General features: G+C 36.3%; 2 protein-coding genes and 1 long non-coding RNA gene across 6 annotated transcripts; 1 reads left to right on the top strand and 2 right to left on the bottom strand.

Annotated features, from left to right (window-relative positions):
• Positions 1-7,539: 7,539 nt before the first annotated feature.
• LOC132045215 (uncharacterized) lies at positions 7,540-9,582 on the top strand. The gene is made up of 2 exons (XM_059435759.1): positions 7,540-8,026; positions 9,254-9,582. The coding sequence occupies exons 1-2, from the start codon at positions 7,666-7,668 to the stop codon at positions 9,574-9,576; spliced, it is 684 nt and encodes a 227-aa protein (XP_059291742.1). The 5' UTR covers positions 7,540-7,665; the 3' UTR covers positions 9,577-9,582.
• Positions 9,583-9,956: 374 nt separating this feature from the next.
• Positions 9,957-21,862, bottom strand: LOC132045214 (protein EMSY-LIKE 3-like). 4 transcript variants are annotated; one of them, XM_059435756.1, is made up of 10 exons: positions 21,534-21,862; positions 17,698-17,799; positions 17,270-17,472; positions 16,848-17,183; positions 16,557-16,748; positions 15,694-15,762; positions 11,520-11,741; positions 11,369-11,437; positions 11,233-11,296; positions 9,957-10,351 (listed from the first exon to the last, which is right to left on the bottom strand). In XM_059435756.1, the coding sequence occupies exons 3-10, from the start codon at positions 17,366-17,368 to the stop codon at positions 10,215-10,217; spliced, it is 1,188 nt and encodes a 395-aa protein (XP_059291739.1). In that variant the 5' UTR covers positions 17,369-17,472; positions 17,698-17,799; positions 21,534-21,862; the 3' UTR covers positions 9,957-10,214. The 4 variants fall into 4 exon arrangements, with proteins under 4 accessions (XP_059291739.1, XP_059291741.1, XP_059291740.1 ...); XM_059435758.1 differs by having other exon boundaries at positions 17,740-17,799; XM_059435757.1 differs by having other exon boundaries at positions 17,745-17,799.
• A 531-nt stretch (positions 21,863-22,393) lies between these two features.
• On the bottom strand, positions 22,394-23,139 carry LOC132045216 (uncharacterized). Its single transcript, XR_009412368.1, has 2 exons — positions 23,044-23,139; positions 22,394-22,873 (listed from the first exon to the last, which is right to left on the bottom strand). It is a non-coding gene; the product is annotated as an uncharacterized LOC132045216 (long non-coding RNA).
• Between the last annotated feature and the right edge of the window lie 329 nt (positions 23,140-23,468).

The following is a 23,468-nucleotide window of genomic DNA, read 5'->3' as shown; positions in this document are numbered from 1 at the left end:
CATGGATGCTATCAAAGGGGAAGTTAAGCTCGAGGTATATATGGGACACTTGTCGTCCGTAGAGCGAGCGAAGTGTCAACGTATTAAAGATGTGGTTTCCGTTAAGATATTGTGATGGAACAATAACGGGAACGGATGAAGAATGAGTATCCCTATGTATTTCCTATACCTACAGGTCGTCTACACTCCTAAACGGGTTATGTTGATTGATGAACGAACCATATGTGTCAGCTATAAAAGAGACTCCCCCAAAATGCCTATAAGACCCCATATGACTAGTTTAATATTCGAGGACGAATGTTTTGAAGGGGGGGAGGATGTTATATCCCGTATTTGGTACGTCGGGACATTCCGAGCTAATTGCGGAAAGTTAATGACAAGGCTAATTCCCGACTTTGTTTTAAGGTACAAGTTGTTTATGATTTTATTGGATGGAAATATTGAGGAAAACTAAGGGCTAAAAGTTGGAAAAAATTATTTCATGAAGTGGCCAAATAGCCATGTGGCCGTGTGGGGTATATGGGACCCACCCTTGGTTGGCCAAATTTGACTAGTTTAAGCTATGAAGGGTGCATGTGATTACTTTACAATTGTAAGGCTAGAAGTGGAAAAAAATATTCTTGAGGGGTCTAGGTGGCCGGCCACTTTAGGAGTGGGCCATGGCCACATGGATGCCTTGTATATGTTAATAAAAGATGACCAAGTTAAGTGCATTTTTCATCTTCTACACTTAGAACAATCAAGAAACTTGGAGAGGAAAAAAATGAAGAGCCATCGGCCATGGAGAAGAGAAAATGAAGGTCCAAAAATCTTCATCAAGAAAAATTGTTTCTTCTAGGTTTTCAACTCATTGGAAGGTCCTAAACAACATGGAGTAATTGTTAGAGCAAGAAAACCATTCATTCTTGCAAGTCTCAACCCAAGCCATGTTGAAGAGCTAAGTGAAGAAGGTAAGTTTTAATCCTCTTTTCATATGTTATGGATGGTTTATGTGTGTTGTGGAGTGTAGAAATGAATGAAATTCATGAAATATGGCATGTGGAGGTTGAGCCGTGTATATGCAATGTTGTGTGGGAATGATGAATTAAATTCTACTTAGCATGTTTGGTTGTTGTAGTGTGTTGAAATGGTTGAGAATCATTAAAATATGGATGTGTGTGTGGCCGTGTAGTGGGCTGTTTTGGTAGGATAAGATGGACTAATTTTATTTAGTGTTTTAGTTGTTATTGTATGGATTCTATGACGAAAATGATAGTTTAATGATTCAAGTTGAAGTAGAGAACGTTTATAAGGGTCGTTTTTGAAGCTAATGTGAATTTAGTGTAGTTTCTTGTATGGTTGAGGTTAATGTTGTTAATGTGTGGAATGTTGGTGTAGTTTATGAATTTGGAAGAGAGAAATGTGTTGTTGATGTTCCTATGGAAATTGGAAGGGTTCGGGTTTGGGGTAGGTTGGTTGAGTCGTTTTGAATATTGTGTGGATTGTTTAAAATATTCTTGAGTTTTGTTTGAATGGTTTCGGATTGGCATTTGAATGTATGAGCATTGGCGTTGGCTTAATTGTATATGGTTAATTTGAACGTAAATGGAATGTTGTCGAATTATGTAGAAAAGAGTTATTGACGTTAGAATGCATTTTGAATTGATTGTTGATGTTGTTAGTATGGTTATTGGTATTGTTGTTGAAGATTTGGCCGAGTTGAATTCTCGGGGTTGTTGAATTTACAGGGGAAATGCTGCCCAAATTCCTGTAAATGAAATGCTAACTTAGAATTGGATTTCTAAGCGCTCATGACTAATGTTTGGTGCCAAATGATGTTATTGTAGATTTGAGAAGCCGAGACTTAAGTTTGGATTAGCTTAGGAAGCGGACGAGGTATGTAAAGCTTAACCCTTCTTTCTTTGGCATGTCTTAGTTATAAGTGTAGTGCTACGAGCCTCGGGATAACTCTATTCTTGCGATCCGAGTATGTCTACAATTCTTATTTACCTTTGTAACGTTGGCATTCGTAATATAATTGAATAATGATCCTTATGTCTTTGGAATAATTGGTTTTCAAATGTTGCACAAAAAGTTTTGTTCCTAAATGGTTCTATGCCGAAAAAGGGCCGTAACTTTCGTAGACAGAACCGGATAGCCTCGATATGCTCGTAGGAGGCTCTGTAGCGTATAATGACTATATCTTCCATAGGCGGTCCCGGATTGGGTTGACGCTCGTCCGTGGGTCCCGCGACTTTCCCTTTGCATAGTTCTAATGACTTTTGAGAGAACTTAGCATGACTATCGCGTTAACCCTCGAGCGTCGATTACTTACTTACCTATTGAGTCCGTAACGACGATTATGTTCTTGACTTCCATAAGCTACTTCATATGATTTTGATACGTATCTAAGATTTTTAAAGTTCTATTTGCTATGTTCCCGAGTGACATTCGGGGAAAACTTGATTTGACTATTTTATGGAGTTTTTGAAAATGTTTTAAACTGCATATAGTCTCCCACGACTTTGCTCGTGCATATGGTTGTTATATCTTTCACCGAGTCCCGGGCCGGTTATATTATCGTGCGCACTATGTTATATTCGAGTATGATGTGTCCGGTTAGCGCCGAGCCCTCGCTAGGGCACGGTACCGTGTATATTTGGTGTTATGTCGTGATATGATGTTATGATGTGTGACGGGGGATTCGGAGATATGAAACCTTCGGTGTTATGCTTTGTGTTATGGCGCCAACGACGGCGGCGACCATATTCTAAGAGCCCCATGCATGATTTGTGTTTTAATGAGTAAGCATTTTGGTATTTTGGATATTGCATTTACTTTCGCATCTCTTGTTCCGATTATGATCCTATTTATCGTTTTCTCCGCCTTGCATACTCAGACATATTCCGTCGACCCCCCCTTTCTTCGGGGTCGCGTTTCATGCCGCGCAGTACGATACTTGTTTGATGACCCACCACCTTAGGTTCCCCGTTCACTGTCTTGGAGCGCTCCCTTGTTCCGGAGCCTATGTTTGGGTACGACTCTTCCGATGCATATATATATGACTATTCATGCACGGCGGGGCCCCGTCCGTCATGTGATTTTGTTATTACTCTTGAGGTCCGTAGACATATATGTGTGGGTATGGGTAGTCACCGTTCGTCATATGTTCCGTGTGATTTGTGTTTTGGACGTCCCCCCGTATTCGACAGCCCTTGTCAAGGCTTATATGTGAAATCATTTGCCGAAAGTTGTGACAAATATATGTATATATGTGTTTGTGATATTGGGGCGACGTTTCACCTCTCTCGTATGTATAAGATCCGATTATGCTAGCTATGGTCTCCATTGTTTGATCTTTGTATATGTATAAGCAGTTTGTGCACCGATTATGGTTAATGAGTGTGTACGGATGCCCAGCTCGGGCACTAGTCGGGGCCTACGGGGTTGGGTCGTGACAACATCCATAGCATTCGAGAGCCGCAAGTTGAACGAGCAGGAGCGACATTACACGGTACAAGAGAAGGAGATAACTGCCATTGTGCATTGCCTTCGCACATAGAGACATTATTTGCTGGGGTCGAAGTTCGTGGTCAAGACTGATAATGTGGCCACAAGCTACTTTCAGACACAGAAGAAGCTCACACCTAAGCAGGCAAGGTGGCAAGATTTCTTGGCTAAGTTTGACTATGTGTGGCCGAGCTTGCTACTATCACTTCATCAAGTTGGGACATCCGAGAGGCTATAAAGGAGGGCATGCAATATGATCCAGCAGCTAAGCAGCTTATGAAGTTAGCCACCCAGGGGAAAATGAGGCGCTTTTGGGTGGAAGATGGTCTATTGCTCACCACAGGTCGGAGGGTGTACGTCCCCAAGTTTAGAGATATTAGGCGGCGTATTATAAAGGAGATCCATGATACTCTATGGGCCGATCATCCAGGCCAACGTCGCACTAGAGCCTTGGTTGAGTCGGTCTATTATTGGTCGCGCATGCAAGAGGACATAGAGTGTTATGTGCAGAGTTGTCTTGTTTGTCAACAGAACAAAGTTAAGCAGAGGCAATCACCGGAGGAGGCCACATGGGAGTGATACGAAGACTTGTGGAAGTTTAAAGGCAAGATTCGAGAGTTTATGCAATAGTAGTGCACCGCGGTCGTCGCACCATCAGTTGGGGGAAAGTGTGATGACCCGCCACATCATCATGCCACCTAGGTGCCATTTGGAACTATTATTGCCATATGGGTCCTTACATGGAAAAGAGATATTAAGGAAGATTCTAGAGACATATAGAGATTTTCCTTAGAAGACCCTAGAATTCCATGGATTTGCATGGAAAGTCCTTGGAACACTTAACAGTTGTGTAGAGATTTCTAGAATAGGGGCTTCTTTGTAAATATGTAGGGACTTATGCAATAATCATTATTTACATATTAGTCCCTAAGTGAGTAGTATAAATAAAGGGACATTCATTTGTAAAAACCATCAAGCAAAACAATTTAAATTTTCTCTAATACAAAGCTTCCTTTAGCAAATTTCTCGTCTTTCTTATCTACCATTCTCTTAGCGATCCTAAGTGTAATCATCTAGGCTGACTTGGCATAGCAAGATCGTGAGCAAGTTGTCAAGTGCCGCACGTGTGCTTAGTTGAAAACTAAGGACATGACACTAAGACCCATTAAATTTTATATATATATATATGTGTGTGTGTGTGTGTGTTTGGATTTATATTTATCATCTATATTTGTTTTAAAATTTTATCCAATTAGTGTTCACATTATATATCGAGGATTTTGGTATGTCATGATTTCTCTTTTTTTTTTTTTTTGGTTTCCCATCCTGTGTCCTAAGCACCGTTGCATCGGGGGCCCGACTAAACGATTCTTACGGGTAGCCCCACACCGGGGGCAAAACACTCTCTAACAATGGTGACTCGGGCGGGCTCGAACTCGAGACACTTGTGCTTAAGGATAGAGTAGTATCAGGCACTACACCACAATCCTTGTTGATCTAGCTAAATATTATCATTTTCAAGAACTTACACTTTCTTTAGTTTTAATTTCTTCCTTTGTTGATCTAGCTAAATATTATCATCTTCAAGAACTTACACTTTCTTTAGTTTTAATTTATAACTTAAATATATTATTGAATAATATTTGTTTAATTTATTTAATTATATTTTTATAAGTACACACGCAAACTGTGTACACTAAAATCGATCTTGTTATAAAGGTACAATATTTTCTCTCTTCTAAAAATATATTTTATTTAGGTAAATTTTCATCACAATTAATTAGATTTGTAATTTGTTTAGGTTTGATTTGTTTTTAAGTCTGTCTATATTTATTATTGTGATCTAATTTGTTCTAAAACTTGTTTAGGTCTGGTTTAGACTAAATTAAGACTAAGCAATTGTGGTGTCCAAGTAATATTCTAACACAAAAATCCAAAAACACTATAAATTTAGAAGTGTTTCTGAAAAATAAAAAGTGTCAAATATTGTATCCAACCTATTCTAAAGTTCTAAAGACGTACCAATCCTACATGGACTTAAAAAAAAAAATTACCCTTTAAAAAAGAAATTCACACTAGAAAAAATAGTTATTTAATTATTTTTTTAATATATAGATTTTCAAATTTAACTAAAATTTATTTAGTCGCGTTAGGAAACTTTCCCACTTTGGGTTCCTTTTAGGTTTTGGAGTCTTTATGTTATTAAAATCCTTTAAAATTCATTCACGTTAAGAAAATCACGAAACACTAATTTGAACTCTTTTTAGATTTAGGAATCTTTTTTTTTTTTTTGGGGTAATAAATTAATAGGTTTGGATTCTTGAAAAGGGAAAGTTTGGTAACTATAAAAGCTATGAAAAAAAATTGCAAATTCACATTATACATTAGGAAATCATGCTTCGGACTCTAGGTTTAGGCTACATTTAATGAAATTATAATTTAATTATTTTTCTAATATGTAGAAATTTAAAATCAATAAAAAAATTTGTTACATAATAGGAAAAACGCAAAATCTCTTAGCCAAATATCGTTCAACTTTTTTATCGTTTAAAAATAGATTCACATTAAACGAAATTATAGTTTAATTGTTTCCTGATATGAGTACTTTAAAATCAACTAAAATGTTGATTATTAAATATTTTATTATTTAAATATTGTAGACGAAGTTGTTTACCCTAAAAAATGGATAACAATTAAATTTATAAGTGGTTAATAGGATATGTGGTTAGATTAATTTATAATATAAGATTATAACAAGTAAATGGTAATATATTGATAAAGAATAGTAAAAGAGAACTTAAGAAGACAAGTTTGTAAGCTCTGAGAGCTGGTCCGGTTTGGAGATTGCTTTCTTTAACCGAGCCAAAACACTTAAGAAGATTTCACTGCCACTTTTCTGATTACAAATGTGAAGAATGATCAGAAAGCTAACCTGAAAAAGAAGGGGGTGATACCCCTATTTATAGCTAATAACAAATAGGCCTTAGTACATTCTAGAAAGGCCTTTCTAGAAAAAACTCTAAAATGGATAAGGTGGCGTCTGTACGGTCTGACACCCGTACTGTTGTCGGCGCAAATAGCGGAACAGTCAGATGACGCGTGTCCTGCCCCATAACGGATTCTCCGAGCCTATATTGAGTGTGTTCGCCTCAGGCTTGAGATTTCTATGCCCATCAAAGTACCTTCGGTTTTGACACTGAGGTGAATGAACTCACGACCCCTCGGTCTTCATTCCCATTGGTGGCCAACGACCTTATTCTTCCTTGATTGTATACCAGACAACTGTAACATTTACCCCGGTCCTTGCCTTGTACAAATTGATTCGATTTTTACCGTATACAGAAGTCATAATATTTTAAAACTGTATATATGATCTTAAATCAATTAAGATTTATCTTATACAAAAGCTTTCCTAGTCTGAAGTCCAAACTATTTAACGCATCAGAACTCTACCTTAAAATGTTTTCCTTATTTGGAGTTTAAATTAGGTAAGACATTTGGGGTCTAAAGCAAGAGTTCCAATTTTATGATGAAATTAAATATCTCTTTTGACATCCAAATTATATACATATACGCCTTATACTCTTTTTTGGTCTAAATTTTCTAATATATTAACTATTTCGGATTTAAACAAATAATTTGTCTGAATTTCTTTAATTAATACGCACGTGCAACGCACGTACGTTGAAACTAGTAATATCAAAAGTATGACTAAGAAAAAAAGTACTCCCTCTGTCTCAATTATTTGTCGTGGTTACTAAAAATAGTTGTCTCAAATTATTTATCGTTTTAGAAGTTCAAGGCACAATTAATTATTTTTTACCCATTTTATCTTTAGTAGTGTTCTCTAAGTAATAGAGATGACACATAAATAAAGTAAACATTTAATGTAGAGAGATTATAATTTAGATATAAACAAGGGTAAGGTTGGTCAATAACCCCTCCTAATAATATTTCTTAAGGCGTGTGTCAAATAAAATAACGATAAATAATTTGAGACAGGGTGAGTAAAATAAATTTCTTGCATTTATTTCTCGAAATTATAGAAACCTACTCCTCCAGCGGCCCAACCAACGAATCTAAATTCTCAGCTACAGCCTAATGGCCCTTACATTTATTTCCATTTAATTCTTGTCCAAAACTCAAGCATTCTTTTCCAAATTAACAACAGCAAGTATGGCTGAAGAAAGTAGTACCCATAGCAGAAGCAGTTGTACCATTGAGAGCACCGACGGTGTGACTATAGACGCTCGTGTTTACAGGCCAATATCCGACAACAATTCCACCAACGTTGTTGCAGTGTTGGTGCATCCTTATTCGGTGCTTGGTGGATGTCAAGGGTTGATGAGAGGCATTGCTAGGGGTTTGTCCAATCGAGGCATAATTGCGGTCACTTTTGATACCAGAGGCGCTGGTAAATCCACTGGCCGTGCTTCTCTTACTGGATCCGCTGAAATTAATGATGCTATCTCCGTTTGCAAATGGGCTGTCTCCAATTTCAAGACAAACAGAATTATCCTTGTTGGTTCATCTGCAGGTCAACATGCTACTAACCTCCCACTTGTCCCAATTAATATGACACACTTTCCTATTTTTATCTGTCATTTTTTTATTTTTAAAAATAAATTAATTTTATGAGGTGATTTCTAGTAATATAAATATCTAAGATTTATTTTGAATCACAAATTTCAAAAAATTTCCTTTTTCCCTTAAGCTCATGCCTAATCAAATAGTGCGGACTCTGGGAGCATACTTATTGTTTGTTACTTTAAGTAGAAATTTCAAATCATCCAAAAAGGCATGATTTGAGATTTTAAATCATGATTTTAAATTTTTTAAATATAAAAATTGACCCATAAGTTTATATTTTGTAAAAATAGATCCATAAGTTGGTATATATATTTACCAATTATGTTTATCTACCATTTATATCAAATATTAAAAGATAGTAGTATATTTATTACAAATTTACTCTTACTAATTATGTGAGAGTATTATATTAAAGAGTAGTTACATTACAATTTATGTTCAATTTTTCATTTTATTGAACTTAAGTTTGATTAATTGATGTTGTATTTTTTTTAGAAAGACCGTCTAATAGTGTATTAATTTTGTTATGAGTTTTGACTTGTTCATCTGGTAAGATTGCATAAGAATTGGTAAAATTTTGATGGTTTTCATAATTTGTGAGGTTTTTATGTCTATAAGAAAAAATACAACTTAAGATTCAAATTGCATGTCCAGACAAAATTTTAACATCAAATCATCATGATTTCATATCATGATTTCAAATCGTGTCCAAACGGCTCCTAAATATGGGCAACTGCAAAGTTGTATGTCTCGTATAAATTTTCGATTTAGATCTCACAATACTGACATTATTTTTCCTCAACTGGAAACGGTAAAATAAATTGCATCTTGAATTTTGATGGGGCTATTTGAATATCCGAGCAATTGGTGCCTTCATTTCAATTTATTTGTCGGATTTTGACTTGGCGCCAAGTTTAAGAAAGTAAAGTGATTTTTGAATCTTGTTGTTATCGACTAAAGATATGTAAAATGTACTAAAATGTTCTTTAATCTTGTGATCTTAATGTATCATGTGGAAACTGAAATAAAAGAGTTGCAAGAAAAGGAGAGAGACATTCGTTTTTTAAATGTACTAAAAATGAAAAGTAGGACAAGACAGACAAATTGAAACAGGGTTGTAATTAAGTATAACCAATCTCCACAGCTTATTGAATTTGTTATTCCGTGATAACAGGAGCAGCAATAGCCGGATCTGCAGTTGATCAAGTAGAGCAAGTGGTTGGGTATGTGAGCTTGGGATACCCTTTTGGTTTTACTGCTTCAATTCTCTTTGGAAGGCATCAAAAAGCAATATTACAATCCCCAAAGCCTAAACTATTTGTGATGGGTACCAAAGATGGCTTCACCAGTGTTAAACAGTTGGAAAACAAGTTGAAGGATGCTGCTGGACATCACATAACGCACCTTATTGAAGGAGCTAGCCATTTTCAGATGGAGGGTCCTGCTTTTGATGCTGCCATGGTTAACCTCATTCTCGAATTCATTACCACATTATAATTTTACCTTAATGCTTTGGTATTCTTTGCCATATATTTCAATGGTCAGTATTTGGGGCAAAAGAAAAAGCACCCAAGGGTGTCTAAATATTTTATGAAACGAATGAAAAAATAGGCGATTTCTTTTCATGTGTAAAGCCTTGGTGGAAAAACACCCAAAGATGTAATCTAATGGTCTATGAAATGGATGAATACCATCAGAGACTTAAATCCCAGCACAGAAAACCTACGTACTTTCTTCCATTTGTCAACTCTTTGATGAGTACAATATCCAGTACTCGTGTTTGCGAGGGATAATAGTTATCTCGTAAATAATGCCAGCCCAAACTGGCTTATGCACACTACCATCACAAAAAAATAAAAAGGAAGTATTTGGGCAAGGAAAACAAACTGAAGCAACTTTATTCATTGGTTGGGGGCAGGGGTGGAGGGGGCAGTCCCGTTGTAGCAGCACAACTGAAGAGTAATTGAAACATAACATACAAAGAGATCTCTACATTGTCTTACAAGATTAACAAATATGACAGCTAATTTGGCACTGCAATCCAATGAGGTGAAATACAACATTTAGAAGCTCAGCTCCAAAATCCTAGATGGACAAAATGGATTGCCTACAAACGTTGATGAAAAAGGAAGAAACTAGATAACGATGACATCCTCATCTGGGTGATTTTCCAGTGCGCCTTGACCTCGTGCCCTCGTCTCAGGCTCCATATCCACACCATCATGATTGCTCCCAAGCAGATTATTTCTACGGAAGAATGGCTGCTCCCCACCTAATCATATAAATTATAATAACCGAAAAAGAATAGAAGATATATGTATATGTTTCTCAAAATCAAGCAAATACTTCTGGTACTGCATTCAACTGTTGTCAAAAGGGGGGTCAATCAAAGAACACAATCTCCATTGTTGCATCTTCAAGATTTACACAAATCTGCTCACTGGATTCACTACTATGCAGATATGGACTGATAGCAACGTATGTGTATTTGCTACACTATGAATAATTCTTACAGTGAATTAAATCTAGACAGTACGATACATTTCATCGGTCATCACTGTCAGGGAAGCTGGATTGACTTTCATCGAGGTAAATAGGCAAACTTGCTCAGTTGACTGAAGAATTCACTTAAATTTTTTTAGAAGCAGCTTAGTTGTAGAAAACGAACCGAAACTTCTGAAAATCCAACATGGGAAATTGTTGGAACAGAAAGCATACAAATGATCATTGGCATGTCTTCAGAAAGTGTTGAACAATGTTCTCAAACTTTTGCAATTTTTACAAAAGTTTTTTTTTTTTTCTACTAAATCATTAAAGAAAAGTTTTCCATATATTTGCAAAAACTGAAAACCACATCCTGAGTAGTTCCTTTTTTTCTTTGTTTCCCTTTTCTTTTTCTTTTTCTTTTTTTTTTTTTTTTTTTTTTTTTTTTTGGCAAAAGCTTTACAACTTCTCTTCAATGCATAAACTGAAAAGTGTCTGGCTTGTTTTTCCGGAATTTTCCCTTAAAAAAGGCAGTAGATAAGAAGTTCTCTAACAGAGAACATAGTAGGACACAAAGCAATCAAGCAAGACTCAGATCAATTCAAAACACAAATTTTGATTAAGATGCACCAATTTAAAAGAATAACCTAAACTGTAATTATTTCATACCACTTCCACTGTCACAAACATCTGCAAGCTTGGCAATCACATCAACTAAAGCTTGTTCATGTTCCTGTAATATAATCAGGTTTCAGCTGTCAGAAGAAACAAATATAGGCTAAGGGAACTGTTGAACTTGTTCTACCTTGAGCATTTTCTTTGCCTTTTCAATCTCAACCAGATCAGGGTGACTTGCATCAATAACCTTCTCAACCTATAGGTCGGCAAGGTGAAAATAAAATGACTTAGACATGGTCTATTATGTATGAGTAATTTAGATCCACACGGCATTATACCTTCTTTAACAGTGTTTCTGTGTGCAGTATTTCAATTTCATCTGATGTCTTCTGTACGATTCTATTCTCTGATGCATGACCATCATTCTCAAATTGTTGCCTGGCAAATCTCCTCCCGCTTCCAGCACTTAGAGTATTAACTCCATAGCCTGGCCCACCACATCCACCAACTCTAGATATTCCAGGATCATCACCTATCCATCGAATATCCACGGAGCGAATCTGCATTTTAAGAAAATAACAAAGTGATTTCACTATTGTATTTCCTAATATCCCGTGTTCAAAATGCAACATTATTGTGCCGATGTCTTTCAGAACTCTTTCCTTTGGGAAGGTACAATGTCCTTAGGGTGCTCATAATCAAGAAATATATTGCCACAGCAAGTCTGAAGCAGAGATAATCAAGGTTTTATTTATAGCCACCATAACGAAATGAAGAATCTTAAAACATGTAATGGTCCTGATATAGCTAGAAATATATCGTTGCATTAATCACGAAAAAGAAATACATACAAATTTATCCAACGGAGGCTAAAAGTGGGGAATGTAAAGAAACATCTCAAAAGATCCCACAAATGACGCCTGTATGACAAGGGTGCAAGGCCACTGAAGGAGAGCACATTCTAGTTTTTCATAAGTAAATTCACTGATTAGAATCATTATTTTGTAGAAGATACAACAGCTGAACTTCATAAGTTGAAAAAAAAAAAAAAAAAGAAAGGAAAGATAAAGGAAATCACTTTTTGATCCAACAGATTTGACATCCAGGCAAGAATTTGATCAATTTCCTAATATAAAACTATTTGCACAATAGTCAGATCCGAAGAATATAAGAGATGCGCTTATAACTTATGGCCTATAAGCAAAAGCCATAAGTTAGGAATCCTAACTTAATGACTTTTAGCTTATTTTTGTTATTTTGGCTTAAAAACAAGTGCTTAAAAGCACTTTTTTATCTTACCCAAACACTACAAAAGTTCTTAAAAGCTATCTTGGCATAAAAGCACCTAAAATAAAATGAACAAGGATATCAATCAGCCGATATATATCACTTGTTTCCTTACCATGGAAAATGTTAGAAATGAATTTTAGGCTAAATTTACTCTAATTTATTTTACAATGATAGAGGATTTTAAGAAAAATATTATGATCTAGATATTTTTTATTTTTTATAAATATTATGATTTAGGATTTAGTGATATATATACATAAAATAATATTTTGTTGTAAATCATAATATTTATAAAAAAAATAAAAAATAAAAAATAAAAAATAAAAAATATCTAGATCATAATATTTTTCTTAAAATCCTCTATCATTGTAAAATAAATTAGAGTAAATTTAGCCTAAAATTCATTTCTAACATTTTCCATGGTAAGGAAAAAAGTGATATATATCAGCTGATTGATATCCTTGTTCATTTCCAAACAGGCTCTAAAAGATAATGCCCCTGCTAAGCACCAAATTCAAAGGTGTGGAGGCGGAGGGTTGTGCGGGAGATAAAGCCCGGGACCAAATGGTTTTTGGCATTCTTCCAGCAATGTTGGAGACTATGGAGGAATTTCACGAGGGGAGAATTTGGAAAAAAAAAAAAACCCGGCGCATCTTTCATTGTCATCATTCCAACGAAGGAAGAAGCAACAAGCACCAAAGACTATAGACCTATTAGTTTAGTCGAAAGCATCTATAAGATTATTTCCAAGGTTCTTTCCAATAGACTAAAGGATATCTTGGAGAAGATAATGTCTACTTCGCAAAATGCTTTTGTGGAAGGTAGACAAATCCTAGACGCAGCTTTGGTGGCAAATGAAGTTATGGACTAGAGAAGAGAGCAAGGAGTAGCAGATATTTTGTGCAAATTGGATATGATCACGTAATTTAGGAGTTTCTGGATACAGTAATGCTGAAGATAGGTTCTGGTGTTAGATGGAGGAAGTGGCTCAAGTGTTGCATATCTACTGTTAGGTACATAGTTCTTATGAATGGTAATGTGTTATTTTTCCAACAGCTCAAGCAGCCTGCGAGAGGGAGAAACACAGTTTCCCATGTTATTCCATCTAGTTATGGAGGCATTCAGCAAGATGATGAAACAGGCCGTAGTCGGTGATTATTTGAGGAGGTTTTAGTACAGTGATGGCAAGACATGGTTCCGTGCGGGTCTCATATCTATTATTTGCAGATGATACCCTAGTTTTTTGCGATGCGGATAGGGCCAAGTTGAAATATCTGGGACGTGCGGTTACATGGTTTCAAGTGTTGTCAGGTCTTAAGATCAGCCTCAGAAAACATGAGATCATATTGAATTGCAAGGTTGGGGCTCTGCCTAACACCTAATTTTGTATTGCCGCTAGGAGTTTCGGATAAGGATCAAGCGGAATGGAATCAGGTGATTCGGAGGGTTGAGAAGAGGTTTCCTTGAGAGGTTTTAGGATGGCAGAAGAAACATGTCTAAAGGAGGAAAGGAAGTGTAGATTTAAGAACATATCAAGCAGCCTTACCTACTTCATGTCCTTGTTTCATGCAACAACTAGTGACACGCAGAAGTTGGAAAGACTCCAAAGGAGTTTTCTACGGGATGCAACAAATGGGGCAAGTTTTCATTTTGGTACAGTGGGAAACTGTGATGTCTCCTAAAACTGGGGTGGCCTAGGGGGTTAAAGATCTAAGGGTGTTTGATAAGGCTTCATTGGGAAAATGACTATAGAGGTTTTGTATAGAGGAACAAGTCTTTTGGAGGGAGGTGATAGCGTATAAATACAAGGTCTTGGAAGGGGGTTCAAGAACAAATGATGCTGTTTTTTGCCTTGGAGAATTATTTTTGAAGGATTGGTAGAGCTTAGCAGAACATATCAATCAAGGTAGTAGATAAAAGGATAAGTTTTTTGGGACACAGGTGGTGCAGAGACAACAGGAACAACATTTTGAGACTTACATTTCCTAAAATATACGATGCCAGAAGGAGAATACAGTCCAACAAGTCAAAGACTACAGCATGGAGAAGTATTCTGGAATTTGAAACTTTACCAGTTTCAAAAAAAAAAAAAGTGTTTTGGAATTTGAGTTTTAGGAGGAATTTCCAAGATTGGGAGGTGAATAAGCTCCAAAGCCTAATTAAAATGCTTCACCAACAAAGCACAGCACAAGAAGGCCCTGATGTATGTAGGTGAGGAACAAGGAGCAATGGAGTGCCTTCTGTTAAGTCGTAGTATGAGAAGCTCTTGATCAGGCTTACATCTTTTCGTATGGATTCCAAAAGTACCATGGAGGGCGTGTTTGTCCGCTTGGCAAGGAAAGTACCACAGAAGTATGGTTCTCCGCTTGGCTTGCAGCAAAAAGTGATGATTCTAACGGCTGAAAGTTTGACCGCCAAAAAGTTGAGAAAGAGGAAGACTACTTATGTTAGTTGATGTTTAATGTGTTAGGACGCGGGTGAAGACATGAGTCATCTCTTTTTACAGTGGCTTCTCGATTATGCTTCTTGGTTATGGCGGATCATCTGTATATGGTTTGGAATGGATCAGGTGATGCCTGACACTGTAGAAAAATTGTTGTTCATATGGAACTGTGGAAGACAGAGGAGTAGACATAGGGCAGGGAAAGTTAGCTCAACAGCACCGACGCAGGTGGTTTGAAAGGAAAGAAATGGAAGAGCTTTCGAAGGGGTAGAGAGTAATTTTGCACAGTGGAGTAATAGCCTCTTATCCCTTACTTCCTTTTGGTGTACTATTCCTCTTTGTATAAAAGATTGGGTAACTTTTATCGAAAATCATATCTTTTTGTTGGTTCTCTTTTTTGGTATGACACTTGAATACATGTTTTTTAACCCAAACATTCAATAAAATCTTACACCCCATGTTCCAATTTAAGTGTCTTAATTTGACAAGGCACAGAGTTTAAAAATAGGGGAGATTGTTTAATCTTGTGGTCTTAAACTAAAGATGTGTAATTTACCAAAATGCCCTTTGAATCTTGTGGTCTTAAACAAGCCATACAGAATGTCGAAATTTGAGAGTTAGCAAATATAGAAAGAGACATTCTTTTGAAATAGGCAAAAAAGGAAAGACACTTAAATTGTAATGGAGGATTATTAAGTTATCAGAAAAAAAGCACCAAATACGAATGTACCACACATGAAGCAGGAATGTGTAGCCAATTGAATAACAAAAGAGAGTACCTCTTTGAGATCAACCCATTCCCAAGTTTCATTTGGTGTATTGATATCATACACCAAAGCATGCCGGCCCTAGAGAAAGAAACTGCAAGTCAGAAGAGTATGAAATTCACAGCACAAGCAATTTGCTCGTGTAATCTAAAAGTAATGCAAAAGCTAGAGTGCCTTAATTTATAAATAACCTGTGTTTTAGTTCATGGAACAGCATATCCATAGTATTATTATGCTTGTTGATCCACTACTAAATTAGTTTTAAAACAACGCGCAATTAAAGCAACTTTTGATTTAAGAGAAATATTAAAATTAAAAGCAACATTGTCAGGTTTCAAGAAAAAAGTTGCCAAATCATTAGGATTGCACTGAAAAGTTTTTAGTCAACAATCCCTGCCCTCAACCACCTACACCCAAAAAAGAAAGGTTAAGGCAATAGCAAGAAATCTAAAGTGAAAAAGTTCTATTCAGAAGAACCAAATTGAGAAGGAACGATAAAACATTCCAAATTACAAAATTTGGCACACTGGGGAATCTCAATAATCATTGTCTCTTGCACTCACTCCCTCGTCTCCAAATCTTGAGGCTGAAAGAATAGGTAATTCATCTCTCTCGTTGTGTCTGAGTGCAACCTTAAACTACCCTCCCTCCCAAAAAAAAAAAAGAATTTTAGCAGGCAAAGAGAGCTATATTGGCAGCTAGTAACACTCTGAAAGCATGATACTTTCTGATAACCATTTTTTACATCGGTATAGAGACAGATAATGCACAGTCAATAACCTCCAACATACTAATTAAATCCAGAACATAACCTCCAACATACTAATTAAATCCAGAACATAACCTCCAACATACTAATTGAATCCAGAACATACATCGACAGCGTTGTAGTCAGTTATAACGGCCTCGTAGAAGTTGTTGTCATCTGGCCACCTAGTCATCACTCTTCTACCAATCAAAGGGTCACGCGGTCTTTCAGCAAGTTCACCAGAATGAAGAGCACTTGAAGAACCAGGACCAGCCTGCTGATAATGAACGGGCTTTGAAGAGGAGAACATTGACTGGCCCTATTGAAAAGATAGAACGCATAACAAGTTAAAAGATACATTGATATCTATACCTTTGACTATAGGAAGATAGCTCCATTAGTTATCAAGAAAACATACAGGTCTAGACCTCAATCCTCCATTTCCTGGTGCTGCTCCCCATTTTGCACCTGGAGTTGTAGGTTGCGTGCTTGCTGCAATTGTCTGATGATGCAATGACTCAGGCGGGGCACCAAGTGGCATTATCATAGATTGTGACATTTTTGGCCTCTTTCTTGATCCAGAAACTGTTGGACTAGGGAGCTGCTCATGAACAGGTTGATTTCCCATAGTCTTTCTCCATTCCCTGATCCTATGAATGAGGTTATCTGCATTGACCTTGGTTAGTAGGTCTCTGTGCTCGTCATCTGACACTCTCAGCTCTTTCCTGAGTTCTGTTATCAAGCTTTCCTTTTCCTGAATATTATAGATTCTGTAAAACATATTGCCTACTCAAAACAATGTTATAGACAGCCAAAACACTGAATGTAAATGTTTTATACCCATGTAAGAGCATCAGACTGTGCTTTGAAAGCTCGAAGGATTGCACCATATGCTTCCTGCTCGAGGTTGTGAATTTGAACTTCCATATCAACATACATCCTTTGGTATGGGGCTGAACTTATACTAGACCTCCCGTTTCCACCTATAATGCTTCCTGCAGGGGCTCGATTATATTGTGATTGAGGCAGATCATCATCAGTACCTACATTAATTGCAAAACAAGGGGAAAACACCATTGAACTGGAGTAGCTTTTACATAAAAAAAAAAAAAAAAGAAATCTGCAAAAAAGGTTGTATAAAAAATGCTTAGCAGCCCTTTTAACAGTCACAGTACAATAACACAGTAAAAAGGTTGGTTGACATTATGTCTTTATGGTAAAACATTACCTAACCAAATATTTACTACGTCTTTAAGGTAAAACATTACCTAAACAAGTGCTCTGAGTTTAGATGTGTGCAATTTACAAACCTCACCAAGATTTATATCCGAGATGCTAATAGTGCATCTTTTGATCTGCCCAGGCAGACACTGTAAGCAACACAATAAGCATATAAAATATACAAGTCATTCTTCTGTAACAATGAGACAAGAGACATTAATGGACAACAAAGATGTCTTTTATTGCACTTCACAATGGAAAAAAGTTCGTCAAATAGTCAAACACTTAATATTTGAAAGACACATTTGAAACTGAGAAGGAAACTCCAGATGATTTTGTAATCATAATCGTATACAAAAGAGAGAACACTAAAAGGTCAATGGTTGAAAATATGAATCATCAACAAGAACTAGAGTAAATGGTCAACTAATATAAAGATAAGTCACAAGTTTTCACATCCGCTAGTCAATTTACATTTTGCTTCTTCTCGACTTTCTAATTTTGATTATAACAGTAAGATTTATTTCCCTTTACTATCTTCATTGCAAGTGTTTCTATATCTTTTAAGGTGTGACAAAACTACAAAACACAAAGCTTCCAAACTCCATTGCTACACCGATCACAACATGATCAGTGAAAAAACTCTGCTTAGCAAGAAAGCACCAGATTTAGTCCACAAGCTTTGAAATTCAACCCCCTCCCCTGCGCCCAAACCCATCCCCAATGGTTCCCTAATTTTTCATGAGTTAGCTACTATATAAGCAGGAGATTTGGAGCCTGTGATCGTTTCAAGAAGAAAAAATGGGTGGGCAGTCCTAGACAACATTTATTACATATTTCCTTAAATCCAGTGATTTCAAAAGCGCATGCGCCAAAATTTACAAGGTTCGTGGGACTTAAGCGAAAAGTGAGAAGTGCAGCGTTTTGTCAAATTAAAATATCAAACATGAAGAATGTAGTAACATAATAATCAATTTCAACTAAATTTACTAATTTTAGCATCCAATATACAATGATGTAGATATTAATCCAACTCCTCAAAAGTTGAGCTTCAAAAGACCAACCTTCTGGGAACCACTTTGTGCATCATGGTTTCAAGCGCTTCTCTAATGGCTTCACTCATGAAGCTATAACCCTTTGCTTCGCATCGCTTTATCGCTTTAAGTTACAAAGTGATGGCAAGCTAGACTCGAAGCGGAGTTAACGCGAAGTTAGAGATTTGGAACAGTGTTTTAAAAGGCAGGGGGCGTGAGGCGAGGCGAGATTTTTTACGCAAAGACGAGGCAAGGCGTGAGCCCCGACACACGGGGCGTAAGTTCCATAGATCTACGGGGCGTATTTCTCATGTATCTTCAATTTTATAATTTTATTATTAAAAAATAAGCAAATGTAAAGTTTTCATTAAAATTCTGCAAATAAATTCAAATAAATCACCAATAATATAAAAAGAATTATTATAATTATTATTTGACAAAGGTCACAACACAAAAATGATAATAGCCTAGCTAATCTTTTGAAATGAAATCTTCATTCACTTCATCATCAATCTCCAAATCTATTAGCCCTTCCCACTCTCAACAAATATTTGCGCTAACTTTTATTTATATATTCAAAGAAGGAGAAGGGCAAAAAGCGTAAGAGCAAAGACAAAAAAATGGAAGAAGTTGCTTCAGGAACATAGTGGTATGAAATCTCTATCATCTAAAAATTATTTATGGCAGTGTTATTTTCTATGAGAGATGCTTTCTTTATTTATATATTTTAAGAAAAATCACTACAACATGAAAACATGATAACATAAAGTATAAATATCATTACAACAATAATAAAAATCATAATATATAGCAAAAATACTTTTAAAGCAATAAAAATTAAATTAATGCCCGGAGCGTACTCCTTTACGCCCGAGACTTACGCCCCAAATTCTAGGGCGTACGCCCTAAGGATCTACGCCTTTCATTTGCGCCCCAGAGCGTTTTTGGTACGCCCCGCCCCGGGACTTGGACCGAAAAAGAGAACGCCTCTGAAAACACTGGTTTGGAGATAGACTCCATAGCCTAAAGTTTTCAAGTTGAGAAGGACTAAGACAGAATACTTGGAGTGCAAGTTCAATGACATGACTCATGAAGCAGATGTGGACGATAATGTCGGACATCATATTGGAGCGGAATGGATGAAATGGAGGTTCGCATCCGATGTTTTTTTGTGATAAGAATGTGTCACCAAGACTGACAGCTAAATTCTACAGAGTGTTGGTTAGACCGATTATGTTGTAAGGGGGGGAGTGTTAGCCAGTCAAGAACGCCCATGTCCAGAAGATAAAAGTAGCAGAAATGAGGAAGCTGAGATGGATGTGCAGCATACCAGGAGAGATAAGATTAGGAAATGAAGACATTCGGTACAAGGTAAGAGTGGCCTCTGTGGTGGACAAGATGCGAGGAGAGAGGTTGAGCTGGTTCAAGTCTGCAGAAGAGATGCATAGATGCCCAAATGAGGAGGAGTGAGAGGTAGGCTAAAGATGTACTGAGGAAAGGTGATTAGGTAGGACAATGCACAGCTTCAGCTTACCGAGGACATGACCCTCTATAAAAGGGTGTGGAAGTGGAGAATTAGGATAGAGGGTTAGTAGGCTGCGAAGCGTATTTCTTTCTATACTAGAAATATTAGTAGTAGTTTTACGTTGCTTATTTTTATATTTCTAGTACTGCCTGATTGTTTCTTCGCTTTGTTTATCTTCTTATCTTGTTGTTGTCACTGCTTTTTATTATTGCTTTTCTTTCATCTCTCCTTGAGTCTGGTCTATCGGAAACAATCTTGCTACCCTCACAAGGGGTAAGGTCTGCATAGACGCTACCCTCCCAGACCCCACCTGTGGGATTATACTGGGTTTGATGTTGTTTAAATATAGACTCGAGAAGAGGAAAGAAAATGAAAGCAAGAACAGACAGCCTTATTTTCTCCAAGTAATTCAGAACATAACCCTTTTTCCCACAGACAAATGAATGGTCATAAACAATCTGCACAACATATAACATGATTAATGGGTGATAAATATTCTTTTTATGAGTATCAAAAGAAAACGAAGACGATAAAGTGGCATTGGTGAAGAAAAGCATATTATAAAATCCATTAGTTTGCATTCTCAAATTTAAACCCGCCTCCCCCACCAGCCCCACCCCCATCCCTCTCTCTTAAAGGCATCCACAGGAAAAGACACATAAAGAAGGAATTAACCCCGTGCTTGGTAACTATACAAGGGAGGGAAAAGTAAGAGAAAAGTATAGAATTAAAGACTTGACTTTTCCAGGAAAGAAAATGTTACGATACAGATTTGCTTTTCACCAAGTTAGATGTATCAGGATATGAACTGTGATACAAATTTTCCTAAACTATAGAAGCCATGTATTGAGTTTAGAACAAGAGATTCACCCTATCAGCACTCTTCACCATTATTTGAAACACATATAAAGACATAACCTCTCTAAGAATAGCAAGTTATGGCGACATAACATACCGAGCAGACAAAACTAAGAAATTTCGTTGAATCATTCAAACTAACCAAAAACAAATACAAAACACCTAAAGTGGAAAGGGAAAAAGAAAACAAGTTTCAACATAAAGCAGTAACTATAACATAAGAGGAAAGCCACAAAGCAAGCACAGACCATGCCCTAATTTTCAGAGGTAATTCAGCGGAGTTTACAACAAATTTACAGAATACAAACCAAAAACATACAATCTAACATAGAATGAATGAGGACACAGTTACACATGATTAATTCCTTGAAAGCATTAATTTACAGAGCCCAATTGGAGAAAGGGGTTTAGGGAAATTGGCAAAACCCTAAACGTAGAGAAATAGAACAAGAATTGAAGGACTTACCGCTGCTGTCTATAAATTCATAGTCCATATAACAAAAAACACACCAGATCTTCGAAATGGGTCAATCAAGAAACCTTCAGAATTTAACGAAATGAAACGGCTTGGATGGAGAAAAGATAGTTGCTATTTGAAGACGTGCGTTATATATAATACTGAAACAAGCACAGATTCGACGTTCCAACGGACAATTAAGGACCGACAAGAGGGGATTGGGAATGAAAGAAAAAATGATTTAAAGGGATGTGAATTTATAGATGTAGAGCCAGTTTGGTAGAACAAGAAAAATAATATCACCGTGTTTTATAGGAAGAAACTTTTAACAAGCGTTAAAAATGGAGAAAAGGACAAAAATAGTCCCTTAACTATGATAGTAGGTTCAAAATAGTCCTTTAACTATGCACTTAACGGTTTTGGTCCTTTAAGTTTGCCATAAGTTAATAAAAATGGTCCCTTAACTATGAGGGTTGGTTAAACATAGTCCCTTAAGTACGCACTTAACAGTTTTGGTCCTTTAAGTTCGCCAAAAGTTAACAGTTTTAGTCTCGACAAAATATTCATCGAACTCTATTTGTTAGATTTGACGAGAACTATGAAAAAAAGGAAAAAATTAGCGAGAACTCTAGATCGCTCAAATAACTCGGGACAAAACCGAAGGACGTTAGTCGGTCATAGGAAAAAACTGAGGAAAAAACTACATACTTGATAATGTCAGAAAATAGTGTCTCGGAACACAAAGACCGACGGACTTTGTCGATTTAAATCGAGAGAGTCCATTCGCTAAGTAAAATACATTAGATTCGTTTTTACTGAAAACTCGAGAAAAATAAATACCTCCAGTGTAGTGATTCTTTTTTGAAAAAAAATAGTTTCCGCGCATTTTTCCTCAAAAATAAATGATGGACTTCCGTTGGTTTTCGTAAAAAATAATAAAAATTAAAAAAATAGTGTCCCTCGATTTTATCCATCGGTTTCCGTCCATCGTTTTTCGCTTGTTTTTGGTAGTGACAACTTTTTTAGTTTCTGCTATTTCTAATTTATTTGTAAAGTCTAGTGTATTTTATTTAGCCGGTGGATTCCCTCGGTTTTAATCGACAGAGTCCGTCGGTCTTTGTGTTTCGAGACACCACTTCCAGACATTATCAAGTCTGTAGGTTTTTTCCTATAACCGACTGATGTCCGTCGATTTCATCCTGAGGTATTTGACCGTTTCTTTAATAATGTGTACCTCTAGATGTGAGTTCTCGCTAATTTTTTCCTTTTTTTTACAGTTCTCGTCAAATCTAACAAACAGAGTTTGATGAATAGTTTGTCGGAGACTAAAACTGTTAACTTTTGTTAAACTTAAGTGCATACTTAAGGGACTATTTTTAACCAACCCTCATAGTTAAGGGACCATTTTTGTTAACTTATGGCAAACTTAAAGGATCAAAACCGTTAAGTGCATAGTTAAGGGACTATTTTGAACCTACTCTCATAGTTAAGGGACCATATTTGTTAACTTATGGCAAACTTAAAGGACCAAAACCGTTAAGTGCATAGTTAAGGGACTATTTTGAACCTACTCTCATAGTTAAGGGACCATTTATGTCCTTTTCTCTTAAAAATGCTTCTCCAAAACTTACTTCACTTTGAATTATAATATATTTCAATTAAACACATTTAGAGAATATTTTTTAAAGTTGTAATTTAAACCGTCAAAATATTTGTGTGGCTACTTTAACATCCTGTTTGGATGGGCTTAAAATAAGCAGCTTATAAGCTAAAAACAGCTTATAAGCCAAAAAAATTAAGTTAGGGTAGGCTAACTTATATTTTTAGCTTATATGTTCGTTTTCAAAATTTTTATGCTTTTAGATAAATAAGCTAAATGGACCAATTATTTTTTGGGCTTATTTTATGCACAAAATGCTTTAAAGTGTAAATAAAACTCAAAAA

This window comes from Lycium ferocissimum, unplaced genomic scaffold (assembly GCF_029784015.1).
Source record: "Lycium ferocissimum isolate CSIRO_LF1 unplaced genomic scaffold, AGI_CSIRO_Lferr_CH_V1 ctg6309, whole genome shotgun sequence".
Taxonomy (NCBI): Eukaryota; Viridiplantae; Streptophyta; class Magnoliopsida; order Solanales; family Solanaceae; genus Lycium; species Lycium ferocissimum.
Note: the sequence above shows the minus strand (reverse complement) of the source record. Positions and strands in the feature narration are given on the sequence as shown.